This window comes from Chiroxiphia lanceolata, chromosome 21, assembly GCF_009829145.1.
Source record: "Chiroxiphia lanceolata isolate bChiLan1 chromosome 21, bChiLan1.pri, whole genome shotgun sequence".
In the NCBI taxonomy this organism is placed as follows: Eukaryota; Metazoa; Chordata; class Aves; order Passeriformes; family Pipridae; genus Chiroxiphia; species Chiroxiphia lanceolata.
In genome coordinates this window covers 6,422,585-6,436,286 of record NC_045657.1, presented here as the reverse complement: position 1 = coordinate 6,436,286, position 13,702 = coordinate 6,422,585, and the positions used below count along the sequence as shown (strand labels likewise).

At 46.9% G+C, this 13,702-nt stretch overlaps 1 protein-coding gene across 1 annotated transcript in view; it reads left to right on the top strand.

The window, feature by feature from the left end:
* The window catches only part of COL27A1 (collagen type XXVII alpha 1 chain), a 144,906-nt gene that overhangs the window by 42,701 nt on the left and 88,503 nt on the right, over nt 1-13,702 (top strand). The window contains exons 8-12 of the mRNA XM_032708054.1: nt 2,049-2,093; nt 2,985-3,038; nt 5,341-5,385; nt 7,671-7,724; nt 8,922-8,966. Of these exons, the coding sequence (XP_032563945.1) occupies nt 2,049-2,093; nt 2,985-3,038; nt 5,341-5,385; nt 7,671-7,724; nt 8,922-8,966 (243 nt within the window). The remainder of the gene's footprint in view (nt 1-2,048; nt 2,094-2,984; nt 3,039-5,340; nt 5,386-7,670; nt 7,725-8,921; nt 8,967-13,702) is intronic.

Below are 13,702 nucleotides of genomic sequence, written 5' to 3'. Positions count from 1 at the left end.
GCTCAGTACATGTAGTGAGGAGGATATGTAGTTGGATACAACAGTGTCTGCATATTTAACCTAAGTGCCATTCACTCCCTGTGACTGTAGGGATAGCAATGCAATGTTTGACTTCAGTTCAGGACCTGCTTTGAGCATCTCAAGGGACCATCATCCAACCAGCTGCTCTGGGTGGACATTGCAGGCTGGAAACACTTGTCCTGCAGGGACCCACTCGGAGCAGAATGATTTGGAGCAGCCAAGCCAGGCACCTCTTTCTTATCAGTGGAGCAAGTGAGACATGTCTTAGTGTTTGTATTCATGGGGTAGATTCCTGGAGAGGGGCAGGGAGTCCTGTCTGCTGGTCCCATGCCAAGAGCTGCTGAGGCATTTCCAGTTAGGAGCCCCCGGTTGAAGTGCTCCAGCAGCATTTGGAGAAAGGACCTTTGAGGTGATTCAAACAAGGGCCTGCCAGTAGCCAAATGGCCTTTCAGGTCAGCCACCAACTTGTCAGGAGGTGCAACTGCTCCATCCAAAGTGTGGGCCACGGTACGTCAGCAAGATCAAGCAGGAGAGAACTGGTGAAAAGAGAATCAACATCTTTCCAGGCCAAAATGTCTGCAATAACAAGGAAGGAGGAATGCAGAGGGGAGCGGGCAGTGGCCAGCGTGGCTGAGAGTGCTGCATACCACCGCCAGGGAAGGCTCAGGCTGCAGGTCTGGAATGGCCCATGGGAAGAATAAAAAAGCTGTTAAGCAGAGGTGTGGACCTGGAGGCAGAAACAGTTCCAGGTTCATCTGTTGAGTGGAGCAAAAGGCCAAGTGCTCGGTCACACCAGGGTCTGATGGTGATGGCTTCCAGAGCAGGGATGCTCCCCACAGGTTTCATGTGCCAGAGCCCTGGCTGGGACAGGGTGAGCAGCAGGAAAACTGAGTTACAGTTAGTTGTAACCCATCCTGAAAGCATTTTGTTATTTCTGTAGTATTTGTGCAAGGATTGTTCCTTGTTTATTTTTTCTCTAACATTTGTTTCAAGTTAAATTTTCTACTCTTTTTTTTTTTTTTTTTTAAATCTTGCTGGTAACCCAGTTAAACAGTCATCTTTGTAACTGAGTATAATCTCCTAATCTGCTCTGACCTGGCTCGATGGAAGTGAGTTTGTTTTAAATAGCTGAAGAAAGATAATAAAGAAGAGGGGAAAAAAATCTGTTGCTTGCAGAATTTACTCTGTGTTTGAAGAGAGCTCTGGGTAAATCCAGGAGAAAGCAAATGCCCTTAGAAAACACACTGCTCAGTCTGCAGTTAAACAGACTACCCTTGTCCCTCTCTAGTGCCTGCATCCCCTCCCCAAAAAGTACTGACAAACTGAAGTAGGTTTACGAAAGACCTGTGAGAATGATTTGAAGCCTGAAACACTTGCCAGCAAGCAAGGTGGATTGAAACTTATTCTAATTAATTCAGCAGAGAGAGCAAGTTAAGAAGCAGCTCGCTCACCATTCTCATCTCACCATGACAAGATGTGATCTTGTCATATCTTGTAATAATTAGATTAGAAAAAATGGATGCTAGAACAAGTTCAAGGTAGAAACAGAATTGAAGTTTTCTGACAGTAAATGGTTGTTTTGGTGTTTCCTGTGGCATTTCAGGCTCTAAAGTGAGAGTGAGTGCTCTGAAACACAAGTGACTCATGTTGGGTAATCCCCAACGTGCCCAAAGCCAGCATTTAATCCTATAGGCCTGTGGTTTCCTGAGGATTAAGGATAGCTTTGCTCAAGGTGTAGATTACAAATAGACAGATCTGAGCACAGAGACCACTCTAAATGTGTCCATGGAGGAATTCCTGCTGGAGTAAGCACCACCCCAGACCCCAGGGGGGCACACTGGCAGGTTTGGGCAATGCAAGCACAAAGCAGCACGTTAAAAGTTTGCTTGATTATGTAATGCTGCCCCATATCTAAAATCTTGCTTTTCCTCAGAATTTTACTCCCACCTGCAAAGAGGAAACCAAAACAGATTATTTCATTATATTTTTGTTTCTTAATACTCATCTCTTCCATCCTATTTTGACAGGGATATAAAGGCTACCCTGGACCACCAGGTCACCCTGGAGACCAGGTGAGTTTTCCCAGTTCCCAACACTGAAACTTTTTAGGAGGGATGGATATGCTGACTGGTGCTAGTTTGGCTCTGGTGCAGCCTGCTCGGTGTGGACAGCCAGGTCCTTCCAGGGAGCTCAGCATATTCTGGAATGTGCCGTGAGCTCCAGTGCTGCCACCAGACACTGACCCAGCATCGGGAGGAGGAGACTGCCTTGGACTTTCCAAATTTAATTTCTAATTTTTATTGCTCAACCATGTTAAGTTTACCTGGGGGAAGAAATACCAGGTTAACCTCCTCCCCCTGTATTTGTCTTTGTCCATTAATTTCACCTGGAGTTTACTAACCACATCATGTTAAGTACTAACATGTAATTCCCTTCCCGAAGCCCATTCCCCCTCTCCCCTTTTCTCCCCCCTCTTTATTTGGTTAAATCTGATGTTTGCAGTGCAGTAAAAAAAAAAAAAAAAAAAAAAAGGTCAATGAATAGCAGGCCCTGTTAGCAGCAATGTTAAAGGATATTATACAGGAATCCATTTAGTTTTGAAGAATTTTGGCAGTGCTTCCCCAGCAGTAAAACGGTTCCATATGCCAGATATAGATGCAGCCTTACACCTTCTCTTAGCCTCCTTGTTTCAGACTATCTGCTGCTTTCCCTGCAGATGGAGGGGGAAGGAGAAAACCATGCTTAGAGCATGGATCCTATTGACTTTGCTTCTCTGGGTTTTCCCCCCCTCACTAATTTATTCCACTATCTAGCCTTAATATTTTTTTCCTCTCTGTAAATGTGCATCAGGTTAATCCATTCCACCTCCTTTTCCCCCAGCTCAGAGAATGGAGCAGCTAAAAATGCTTCCCAAGTGGGGCATTCACCTGACCTTCTGTGCCTTTTCTTTTTTCTTTCCAAAGGGAGAACGAGGACCAGCTGGAAGTCCAGGTGCCAAAGGTTATCCTGGCAGGCAGGTGCAGTAAATCTCATCGTGCTGTGCACAGACTAGGGATTTGGGTGTGCAGGTAGCTAAATATATGCCCTGCTAAATTCATGCCCCACTAAAGACAGCGCAGACCTCTAGAAAATGTCTGAGGATTTGAATATTTGACCTCTGAATATTTTCCTTCTTCCCTCCCCAAGCTGCTGTATCAATGATGTGGCCTTTCAAATCTGAAAGGTTGTTAGGAAATGTTTTGTGCCTGTGATAGATAAAAACTTGAATTTCTACAGCAAATTCTGACAAAATTTTGCTTCAGTATAACAGCAGGGAAAAAAACCCCCACACCAGCACAGCAAAGAAACACACCTGCAAGCTGCTAACCTGGGATGGAAAAGAGTGTATTGTCAAAGAAGAAGATTTAGATGAACTCTCACTAGTAAAATGCACTAACATACACATATCTAAACACCTGTAAAATTATGCATAGACCATAAATATATAAATCACATTTGCAGACTAAGGAAGATAGTGAGAGTAAAGCAAGTCTTTGTTTGCGTTCTGGAAAAGAAATTCATAAAGACAGCTACAGGAATGGAGGAGTGTGCACTGGAAAATGAATCAAGCTTGGACACTTTGCTGTCTTACTGATCTAAGATGCTGAGTAGTAGAAAGGCTATAAAGAGAAAGAATTTGTAAGACCTTAAATGAAATCTGTTGGAGGCAGAAGATCCAGCTCTGTAACGTTTTGTGGTGAAATGAGATTGTCATGGTTTTCTAAAATGAACACTAAATGTTGGATCCTGCCACATTTATCTTTAAGCTAAAAGACCAGGCAGATGTCAAAAAGCCCAAGGGCTCTGTCATGAGTCTTTCAGGCTTATCATGAGTTCAGATGTGAGATTTTTACACAGATGTCTCCAGGTTATTGGATTAAATGTGAATTAGATCTGCAGAACAAGTCTACATCCCCCTGCCTCAGACTGTCAATAATGTATGACCCATTTTAAATTGAAAATTGAATTGACACCTTGCTTAGCATGCTGGAGAGTGCAGATGGCAGAACTGGATGGGAGCTTTATGCACCTGACTAAATGCTCCATTCATACCCTGAAAGGCTCTTAGAGATGTGCATGCCAAAGAGTCTCCTAGGTGTGAATGCATGTTAGATGACTAACAAGAAGAGGTCCAAGATATTTTGGACAGACAAGGTTAATGAATGCTGTTCAGCAATAAGCAGGATGAAATCTGTGCCTTGACATTCAAAGAACAGAAATACCTTCTTAAAACATGGTCAGGAAAGTGAGTTTTTTTCTTTTCTTTTTTTTTTTTTTTAAGGCAGCTTTTTTCAGCATATCTCAGTGCTGTGTGTATCCAGCATCAGAGCTGTTTACTTTACTGAGATTTTACTACTTGTTACTCCTGTCAGCTGTGCTGGCTCTGCAGCCCTGGGAGAGAGTGCTTGGCTCGGGTTTGGTTTGTGCATCACAGGCAGGATTGTTAACTTCACCCTGATGCCTGAAATCTTTGGCAAGAGTGCAGGGGCCAGGAAAGAGCTCAGCCCGATTTCACATCCCAGGCTGAGCCTGCAGTGCTGCCAGCCGAAGAAAATATGGATTTAACCTTTTTTTTTTTTCCTCCCAGAAAATCCCAACAACATTTGGAACTAGAAAAAAAAAAGTGATGTGGAAACTTCCTAGAAGATGATAAACATGAAAATTCATTTTGCATTTTTAAAGTGTTGTTCTTCTGCAGTACTTTAAGTGAGCAGCAACAGGCATAGAAGTAGAATGGGGAATGTGTTTTCAATTCTTTCCATGGCTGTTGGTGCTGCAAAGGGTCAGAGATATCACAGTGCCTGCACTGCTAAGTGACTTTCTAGGCTGCAGAAACTAGAGAGGCTTTCTCACTGCATCAGTGTTCCCGAAACAGGTATTGGAATACATTTGCTATGCATGTGTTTAGTTAGGCAGGAAAATGAAAGGAGGGCTGTTGAGCACAGAGCATCACTGTGTGTCACATCCGAAATGTAATGCAACCTCTGGGCTCCCCACTGCCACAGCCCTTGTGGTCTTTATGACCAGAAATCTCTACTCCAGCCCCCGGGAAGGCTCACTACGTGCAGCAGTCTCATGTTCTGCCGGGTCCCAGCTCACCAACAATGGGAGATTTGTTATTTGTATCATTTTGTCCTTTTTTTTCTCCTTTGTTGATGCACCTTGGACTCGGCACTTAAAGCAGAACCACACAGGGACGGTGCTGGGGGGTTGGCACTGCTCGTTGTTTTAAGTTAAAGCTTGTCCACATTTGTCTTTGTTTTTTCCCTTCTCTTCTAGGGTTTACCTGGCCCCATAGGGGAACCTGGCCCAAAAGGCACTCGGGTAAGCAGCCTTTCATTTACCTTTTCTCTCCTTGTTTTTATCAAAGCCTCCTCAAGAAACTTTATACTTGATTTTGCAATCCTGAAACTAGTTGCTTTAAGTTGTTGGTTTCAGGGGGTTTGAGCTGTGCACTGCTTGTTTATTGAAGCACTGCTAAATTTTTTTTAATTAAACGTGGAATCTACTGTGATCAAAGTTCCCCAGTAGAGTGCTGGTGATAAAGTTAGAGCTCACATTGCAGGAAGGGAAAGAACAGCTTACAAATTCCTACCAGAGCCTGCAAGCCCCATCTCCCCAAGGCCTCTTCAGTTTCAGTAAGTGTGGTTCAGTGGTCTTTGACCACGCTGCACATGGGCTCATTTGGGTACAGTCCTGGTTTGGGAGTGATTTATGTCATCATGCAGAACAGCAAGCCAGCATCTTGAAGCCATGTGCAAATACAAACAATATCTCCTTCCTGCCTGGTTGTGCTCACCAAATATAATTGCTGGGGGTTTATTCTTACTGCAAAGGTTTTTTTTTTTTTTATTACTACTTAAGGCTCTTGTTAATCACATTTTGTTCTTTTCCTGCAATTATAAATTCACAATGAGATTCCAAGCCAATAAAATCCCCCATTTCTCTAACATGTGATACTTTCTTTATATGCAGTAAATTCAACCAGCTGGCTTTCATCACTAGGAAAACTGCAAGGAATAAACAAATGCTGACCCTGTAGCTAGCTGTATTCCTGAGCTGGGAAGGGAGATGGCACGTTCAGTGTCCTGCAGGAGAGAGGAAGATCCAAGAGCACAGCTTGCTCACCTCACTTCTGCAAGGGCTGAAGTTTTTCCTTGATGCATCTCTTTCACTGCCCTATCCAGGACCTTGTGTAATTATCATGTGTGAGATGTGCAGAATGTCAGACTTGGAAATTACTTTCCACTTTTCACCCCTGAGTGCTGAGGACTGAAATATTTGTAAATACCCAAGAAAGCTATTTCTCAGTTCAGCTGCAGTCAGTCGGAATTGGGTATTAGGGTGAGATGTGCACGTCTTGTGGATTAAGTAAGCCAGCTCTGGACTCTTCTCCATCCTCCACCTCTGTTTTTTAATTCTGCAGGAAGAAGTTCAGGAGTAGTGTGATTTGGTTTGGGATTCAGGAGGCAAAGACAGACAGGATCATTTTAATGTAGCAGTATTTCCCAGCTAGGCATTATCCCTAAAGGAAACACAACCTGAAGGGAGTGATGGACTGGCGAAAAAGTTTGGTGGTGTTGGCAGTAAGAGATTTAGTGATGATGGAGAAAGAAAGATGAGAGAAGATCAGTGTTAGCACTTGGCTCTTGTATAACAGTGAGGTGCCCTGCTGAAATCCACTTCCTCTTGATTCGGCATGTTTGGCACAAATCAGTCCTTTGCAGGGGCCCAGCACACAAGGTAACTTTGTCCTGACTGCTGAGCAAAGGGATTAAACACAAGGCTGCCATTGTGGCAAGGGAAGGGGAATGTGGCATTTTATGCAGCGTGTCTTGTCTGAGCAGGATCCCAAGGCCACAGAGAAATGTGTGGAAGGAGCAGGTTTTATGTGAAACACGTTGGTGCAAAGGAAGTTTCCTTACAGCTGGGTGTCAGAGGGTCTGGATGCACAAAATAAGCCTCACATATGGATCCAACGAGCCTGGAATGGCACATTCAGTCCCTCTCAGCCCAGGCAGAGTCCTCGGTGCTCTGGGGTTTGCACAAGGTCTTGCTGGTGTGACAGAGTGTGCAGGGACAGGCTTTGGGCAGAGCCAGGACTCGCTCCCCTCGGAGCCCTGGTGCCAGGAAAAGGGGTTTGCCTCGGAAGGGGCTGCAGCGTGCGACCTCCAGGTGACAGAATACAAGCAGAAAGGGCTTGGTACAACAGGACAGCTGGAAATGAGTGCCAAAGGCAGGGAAAGAGCCCCTGGGGAGACAAAATGAGGTGTAGGCCTGTGGATTACTTTCGCTATCACTCTTGCTAACCTTGAACCAAGCTCCATTTCCCTCAGGTACACTTAGAGCCAGCCCAGGTAAGGTCTCTTCTTGCTGGCCTCTTCCTGCCTGGAGTCCTCATGATCCCTGGTGTGAGGGTATGTGCCCTTGGACTACATCGTGGAAGCCAGCACCATGCAGTCCATGGGCATATACACTTGCCTCAAGGTTTATTTCATCACGGCTGCCATTGACCAACGCTGGAGGTTGCTCTGCTGTCCAGGAAAGACAGACTGACTGGAAGCTAATGGAGAAATGTATTTTGACTACTTGTTTCCTCTTTCCTTTAGGGGTATATTGGTCTCCCAGGATTGTTTGGGCTACCAGGGGCTGATGGAGAACGAGTGAGTATTTTGTGAAGAAAACCTTGGTGTGTTGGTTGAATGCAGTTCTTCAGAGACTGATGTAACCTTCCCTATCTCTTGTTCCTGAGGAAAGAGATGAGAACACCTCGTGTTTAACTGTGCCTTCCTTAGCCTCTTCCTACTCTGTGTCCCTGTATAATGCTGACATTCAGCTCAGGAGAACCCAGGCTTCAGGCAGGGTCGTCAGACCTCGTTGTTGACTAGAGAGGAGTTTTTCTATATTTTTCCTGCACTTAAAAGCTTGCCTTCCTCCTCCCACTCACTAGTTCATCTTAGTGGGATGGGGTGGGGTGGGGAGAATGTAGAAATTCCCTGCTCCCACAGGAGTGACATCCCAGCCACGCTGTCTCAGCATTTTGGATGTCCAGCTGGGGATGTCTGAAAAGAACCTGGCTCTTGGAAGGGAGAGTGTCTGGGGTTTTCCGACAATGGCTTTCCTTCCAGTTGGATTGAGTTGGGGTGGGGGCGGGCAGCTGTGGCTGCTGTTCCCATATGTCCTCCCTTCCTCCCATCCCTTCCCCAAACCCACGTGTTCAGAGCTTTGCAGGACCTCCCTTGCTTTTTTGCTCTTTGCCCCCACATCCCCCACCCACCTGCCCTCTTCCCATCCAAGGACCCAACTCTTCCCACCACAAGAGCTCCTAAAGAATGTCGCTGGAAGACGAAGACTGTTCTATTCCAGCTTTTTCTCCCTCAAATGCAATCTCCAGAAACGAGAGGCCCCGGGAGCATGTGGGAGTTGAGCGTGTGTGTGCCTGCCTGGGAGGGGACTGCCCCGCGCTGTAGCGACGCTGATTTAATGCTTGTATAACTAAATAAGAAACACAAACACAAGTTCTGCAGCGACTGCCTCGGCGGTGGCCTTCACTCGGTTCCAGACCAGTAGCTTAATGACTGCTCCTGCTAAGCACAGCCCCAGCCTGCTGCCCTGGGTGGGGATGCTGCCTGCACGTGTCCTCAGGGAGGCCATAGTTAATGGGTGAAGGTTAATTGTCTTCTGCTCTCGCAGCTGACTGCGAGTAGCTGACATTTTGATTCCTGAACAATGCCGCAGTCATTAGCCTGTTTTGCATTCTCCTTTCTCCTCTTGATTTATTTTGTATTGTTGGTTGGCTGTTTGCTTTCTCAACCAGACGTATTATTATTTTTTTTTCTCTGTGTTTTTTTTCCTTGCAGGGGATCCCTGGAGTTCCTGGGAAGAGGGGCAAGATGGGTAGGCCGGTAAAGTTTTTCCTCGTCTATTATGCAGACTTTGTTGAATGAAACTGGAAAGAAAACATCTGGCTTTTGCCTGGGTCCCTTCATATCTTCTGATGGGAACTAAAGGGGAGATCAAACAAACCTTTCCCTGTCTTTCTTCTCAAGCAGGAAGAAAAGCAAAGATAGAGATACTGTTATCTTCCTTTCTTCCACACTCTGCCCACTCTGTGTTCTTTTTCACACTATCTCCATGCTCCCTTGGGTCTTACACTTCTCAGATTCTCTTCCACAACATCTTCCCCCCTTGTCCTCCCTCTGGCCAGCCTCTTCCCTGGATGCACCTTTTAATTCCCAGCCATGATTGCAACATTCCAGGTGTCCATACTCGCTCAGTTACATCTCCTGATCTGTACTCCCACCAGCCCCATCCCGTTTGCTTCTTCTTACTGTGACTCTCTCCAACCCTTGTCCCATCCTGCTTTGTGTAATGCAAGTGCAGTTTTGTATAGGAACCTTTTTGTCCTTGGTGGTATGATAGATCAGGGCAAGACATGTTTGAGGAGCAAGGAGACCAGATGGTGTGAGAGCTTGGCCAGGAGGAGGAGGTGTTTGCAGGTAGGGCTGAAGACAAGGTGGGAGCTGTCAGAGCTGCATAGAAGAATGAGGAGGGTTGTTCTGACTGTATCAAAAAGCAAGAGCAGGTGGGGAAAATGTTGAAGTAAGCAAAGGAAACAGGGAAAGGACAGAAATAAAGCCTTTCCCACATCAGCCTTTTTCCAAGCAGTTCCGCATGTCTCCTTTAGCAAACTGGATAAAGTTTTTCACTCCAGGAATCGGTGCAGAGGTCAGACACGTTGGAGCTCTGTTCTATCTCATTGCCTTTGCACCTTATCCTTCATGTTAATCTGAATTTGTCTCAACCTCTGGACATCATTTCACTCACAAGCTTCTTGTAAAACGTCCACTCACCCACACACGGAAAAATCCAGTGCTTTCCCCTTGTCCCTCTTGCATGCAAAACATGCTTCCCGGGAGTCCCACGCCTACCACTTGCTGGTGTTCCCACTGAAATAGCCATGCAAACATCCCGAGAGTGCCACGTCCATCCTGGTTGTTCTTCTCTGCTTGGGATGGGGACAGGTCAAACAGATTCTTTTGGGAAGTAGTGGAAATCTGCACCAGATCTTACTGTTTTGCAAGGGGCTGGTTGCACCAGAACCCCCCGTGATGAATGACTGCAGGGCCTGTGGATGTAACCATGACTCACTGGCCAGGGTAAAACAAACACAGCAACTGTCGTTAGGTGCAGGGGCTCTGCTCTCTGCCTCAGTTCTGCACAGAGCACGCTGCAGCGTTCCAGCTGTTGGTTGGCCAAGATTTGTAATCTTCCAGGCAAGGGTTTTTGTCTGGCGGTCACTGTTACGAGCAAGGGGCTCCCCTGAGATCAGCGGGGAACCTCTCAGCCGTGGAGACATTTAGGCTGGGATCTAGAGGAGGGATTACATGGCTGAGCATGAGCACCTTTGTTCTGCTTAGCTCCTTTGGAGGGTTTGGGCTCCATCCCTGTTTTATGACATCAGGTTTAATAAGAAATCTTGAATGGACCGATGCTGCCGATTTGTACTTCCAAGCGAGAACAGAAAGATTAAGTGACATCCAGAGTTATTCAGGAAGTCACTGGGAGAATGGAAAGCAGGAGCCAGCTGACCTGGTTTCCTTCCCAACGCTTATCTCCTGGCTGGTGCTGTTTCCCAGCTGGTTTAGGGTGTTTGTGAGCCTTCATAGATTTTTCTGGTCTGTCCCATCTCTCCCATCCCCACGTTTGCTGGCGTGGCTGCTGTTCCTGTGCTATCTCAGTGTTGTCATTGCAGGGGAGAGCACTTGGAAGCCCTTATTAGCTGCCATCACAGCTGGTAAATGCTCTGGAGAGTAGGGAAGGAGTTGGTATCACACATATTTCTCTACCTAGCTTTGTTTGGGGAGACCAGCAGTGGGTGAAATGCTCAGCTGAGGAGGAGCAGAGGGCTGGGGGAGTTTGCATGTGACACCGTGGGCCTCTGAGAATGATGTAAGAGGGAATGATTAAAATAGAAGAACTGGACATGAGTCAGACCTTGAAATCCTTCCAGGGAAGTTAAGTTTTGCAGAGCTGTGAGGGACATGGTGAGTCTGTGGTGGAAGCAGTTGACTCCACCTCCCTGCCCAGCATCAGCGATGCGGGAGGCGAGTGCATCCCAACATGTGGGCCCTGGATTGCTGGAGAAGGAGAGGGCTGGCTGTGGGCTGGGGAGAGAGCTGTGATTGAAGTCCAATGCACAAGGGAGGCTGGAATAACATCTCCAGACCTGAGTGTTTTAGGGGTGGGCTGGAGAGCTGGGTCTGAAGTGGCTGGTCGCTTAAACCTTCGGTGTTGCCAATGCAGTGGCTGATAAGAATGGCTTTTATGATGTTTTTATGGATTTTTATGGAGTTCAGTTGAGCAGCTGACAAAAAAAAAAAAAAAGAGGATATAAAAGGGCCCATTGGTATGAGGGCAGCAGGGCTGTGGTCAGCTGGGGGAAGGAGTGAGAGAAGTTGTTGTCACCCTGTCTTGCCATGCACAGACAATGTGTCAGTCCTGGTTCATCTTTAGGAAGTAGCTGAGCTGTCACTGAAGGAAATGACCCATGGGAAGAGCAGGAGATAGTGCTGCTTCAAGAAACATCAAGCTGCAAGTGCTGTGCTTTTCTTACATTGTGGGAGATGGGTAGCCACAATCAGAAATATCTGCACTGCAGATTGTATTAAACTTCAGATAGAGTGGAATACTTTCAGAAGTTCCTAAGCCCTGCTAGAGGAAAAGACTTTAAAGCAAAATTTCAGGAAATATATCCAAAGAGCTTTGAGCTCTTTTTTAGTTAATTTTCATTTTTAATGTGTACTTATATCTTTCTTCATCCAGAGAATATCAGTGCTGCACCAGCTGTGTGATTTTTGCTTACAGTCTCTTATTAGTAGTATTATTTTAAAAGAGAGAGAAAGAAAGGAGTAAAGTTTAGTTCCAAGCCATACGTAGTAATTCTTGGGTTCATCTGAGGTCTGTTCACAAGTCAGTCAAACACAACTGAGGTTTCCTTATATTTTTATAAAAAACTGGAGGTGCTGTTGATCCCGTGCCCGGAGCTCAGTTGAGTGCTCAGAGCCTCACTGTGTCAGGTATCACACAAACACCGTGTGAAAGAAAAGCCCTGGCCCAAAGGGTCCACAAACCAGCCCAGGGTCAAACCATCCCCAGGGCTGGAAGGTTTTGGTAACATTAGCACGAGCAAGTCATTAATATCACAAGCAGATATCTCAGCTTCCCTGCCTGTCTCTCTCTGCTCATCATTACATTCGTTCTTTTGTCCTCCTGTAGCTCATGTTTGTGAGTGATGCACCAGTTGTGTCCCACCAGCTGTTGGGTGCTGGGATGGGGGTTCCTGTTCACCTCAGGCAAGGGAGGGAGGCAAACACCTCCTGGCAGCTCTGCCAACAGGCTTCACCCAGCCTTTGGCAAGTGCCAATGTGTTGCTGAAGAAACAGCTTGACAGGCAGAGTAGGCTGTGTGAGCAGCAGGCTCAGGCGGAGGGTTTGCATGCAGGACACGTGGCCAGGTAGACTGACACCTCCACCTGTGAGAATGGCTGGAGGATGCCAGGGCAAGGTGGGGAGATGCTGCGTTGCTCTCTGATTGCACAGGAGCAGGAGATGGGACCTGCGTTCTGCCCTTGACATGCAGTGTCAGACAGGCTGTTTGGCTCTTCTTGGCTGTGTGCAACACAGGGGTAGCACACTCCCTTTGGAGAGCTCTCCTTTGAGCTCAGCAGCTGGAGCTCAGCATGGGAATGCCAAGGATTATGGCTCGTGCGTCGAGGAAGATGTGATATAAAGTGGCACGTGGATTTTAAGTATTAGGGACCAGCGTGTAGGTGAGCCCAGAAGTCTCCCTTCCCTGTGCCTGGCAGCCCCAGCGTGCAGGCAGTGAGAGCCAGCAGTGATCTGGCAGCCACTGGGACAAAGCCTCAGTGTTTGTTGTGAGGATCAGCGTGGTGGCAAAGTGCCGGAGCTGGCACTGCTTCCCATGGGCTGACCACAGCCGGGATCCCCCTCGCCAGCTCTCAGCCTGGAACACGCCAGCTCCTTCTGGCCAGGCTATTTGTCATGTCTGCTCTCCTCTCCCATGTTGACTTACAGTGTGTTAACTCCTGCCCCGAGTGAACACCAAGTCACAATGTATTGTTTTTTCTGTCAGAAGAGGGTGTGATACCCCTGCCCTCCCCACAGCGTGGATAGGCTCTTGCATCACAAGAAAAGGCATTGCCTTGTGGGAGGCTCTAGATAGCCAAAAGCAGGGCTGCCTCAGGGTTAGGAAGGTTTCATTTTACAGTCTCCCCCAACCTTCTGATGGATGGCTGAGATAGCTTTGTGGGGAATGTCAGAGCGTGGGGCTTTGCCAAGTTACACAGTCTCAGCTGCTGTCCATGCAAACAATGGGGGGACATGCTTTGCCATGTGTCTGGGAAGGCTGGCATAACCACAAATTACTGAAAAAATAAATTTTGCTCCTCTCCGTAGGGACTAAGGCCATAAACAGCTCCTCTCTTGCTCCAATCTTTTCTCTGCTTTGGATGCAGCTTAGACCCTTCCCTACATTTGGAGTGAACCAAGAGTCTCCTGCACCGCATGGGCTGAGATTTGGGAAACTGGTAACAGCATTTTAAAGTACCTGTAGGTAGGTG